General features: G+C 41.2%; 1 protein-coding gene across 1 annotated transcript in view; it reads right to left on the bottom strand.

Annotated features, from left to right (window-relative positions):
• The window catches only part of LOC102206500 (uncharacterized), a 19,366-nt gene that overhangs the window by 1,925 nt on the left and 15,746 nt on the right, over positions 1-1,695 (bottom strand). The window contains exons 2-3 of the mRNA XM_013913255.1: positions 935-1,425; positions 6-638 (exon numbers count right to left, since the gene is read on the bottom strand). Of these exons, the coding sequence (XP_013768709.1) occupies positions 6-638; positions 935-1,425 (1,124 nt within the window). The remainder of the gene's footprint in view (positions 1-5; positions 639-934; positions 1,426-1,695) is intronic.

The following is a 1,695-nucleotide window of genomic DNA, read 5'->3' as shown; positions in this document are numbered from 1 at the left end:
GAGACTCGTGTCCATATTCGATAAATTTTCTGTGTCTGAAATATCTTCATATTGTGGATCTTTTACAACCGTTACATTGAACAGCTCTCCACTGCTCACTTTATTCAAAGGAAGAGATGCGCTTAAACAAGCCTGTAAACACACACCAGTTGTATCCTCTTCAGCATTTTTATAGCTTGTTTGGTTGCGCACCGATTGTTCACTTTGGTACATAGAGACTCGCGTTTTGCCAAGCTCAGTTTTATCAGTTAATGAATCTAGGCTGGAAAGTGCAACTGCATCCTTAGATTCAACATGGCAGTAGTGTTGGTCTTCAATTTTCTGAAGTTGGTTTACATTTTTATCTTGATTTCCACCAATCACACAAGGCCCACTGCCTAAACCTACTCCTTCAATTGGTTTGAGGCTAACATCCTCCCTCTCCCAACTCACATTCTTGGATAACAAAGGTAGAGTGCCTGGTGTTTCTTTGAGTCTCTCACGCTCTCCTTGTGAGGAACTGCAGCGGACCGTTAATCCTGGGTACTTCTCAGTCTCTTCTGGCACGGTGACCCCAGACACTGCTGTCACAGTCACTGGACTCTCTGCTTCATTCTTTGTGCAAGTGGCAGCAACATCCAACATGACATGTTGATAATCTGTGGACGTAAAGAGATGAAAGTTACTTATGTCGCCACTCCAGGTTTGTTGCAGTGTGATTCAGAAAAGTTGTCCAGCTCTGCAATTCGTTTTACATTCTTCAGTCAAGCATTTGGATTCTTTGGTGCAGGTACTGAATAATTAGGAGTGGTTATACATTATTTCATCAACACTGGCATTTCTTTTACCTTCAGTTATCAGAACATGACTGACAACCCTTTACAGACATAATTCGATCCAAGCAGATGCATTTTGGGAGAATGTTTTAAACTTTATACAGCAGAGATTAGTGTACCTTTTAAACAGTTCTCTGATGCAGATGTATCATAATTCTTGTTAGAGCTGGGAAATAATTCTGTTCCTTTGCTGCTTTTCAACCCGTCTTGGTCAAGAGGTTGTCCAGTGCAGTGTTGAATCCCAGAAGCGTTGGAAGTCTCTTTCTTCTTTACGTCTGACTTGTAAAAGGCAATCTCTTTATTGATGAAGTCAAACATTTCATCTGTCCATGATTTGGCTTTCTCAACTTCAAAATCTTCACATTTTGTTGGTTGACGGCTGTGAGGATAAGGAGAGATCTTCCGCTGTCGTTTCCTCTTCAGTCCACAGTTTGTTGAATTTCTCACTTCTTGATTCTTACAATGTTGTTCATCTGAAATATCAGCTCCAATATCAAGTTCAACATTGGAACCCATTTTGTCTCTTGAAGATGATGAGGTGGTAATTAAGGATCTACAACAATTGGCATGATGTGGACACCTTGCTCTTAAGCCCTGGAGAGCATACATCCTGCAAAAACAATGTAAACCAAAATCTGGGTTATAGTTATACAATTACACACACACACACACACACACACACACACACACACACACACACACACACACACACACACCATTTGTTAACAGTTTAAATGGCCAACATGGAGACAAATGCCACCAGTCTCCATTTAAGATGAGGGCAGTGAACCCGTCTGTGCCTCCTGAAGCCCATTAAGAGTTATTGTTTTAAAGATGATCAGCTTCAGTGGACAAGTTCTCTACCTCCGCCCTGTACACA

Source organism: Pundamilia nyererei, unplaced genomic scaffold (assembly GCF_000239375.1).
Source record: "Pundamilia nyererei isolate P.nyererei 1_Seehausen unplaced genomic scaffold, PunNye1.0 scaffold00122, whole genome shotgun sequence".
NCBI classification, from domain to species: domain Eukaryota; kingdom Metazoa; phylum Chordata; class Actinopteri; order Cichliformes; family Cichlidae; genus Pundamilia; species Pundamilia nyererei.
The sequence above is the reverse complement of the archived record's forward strand: the minus strand, read 5'-3'. Positions and strand labels throughout refer to the sequence as shown.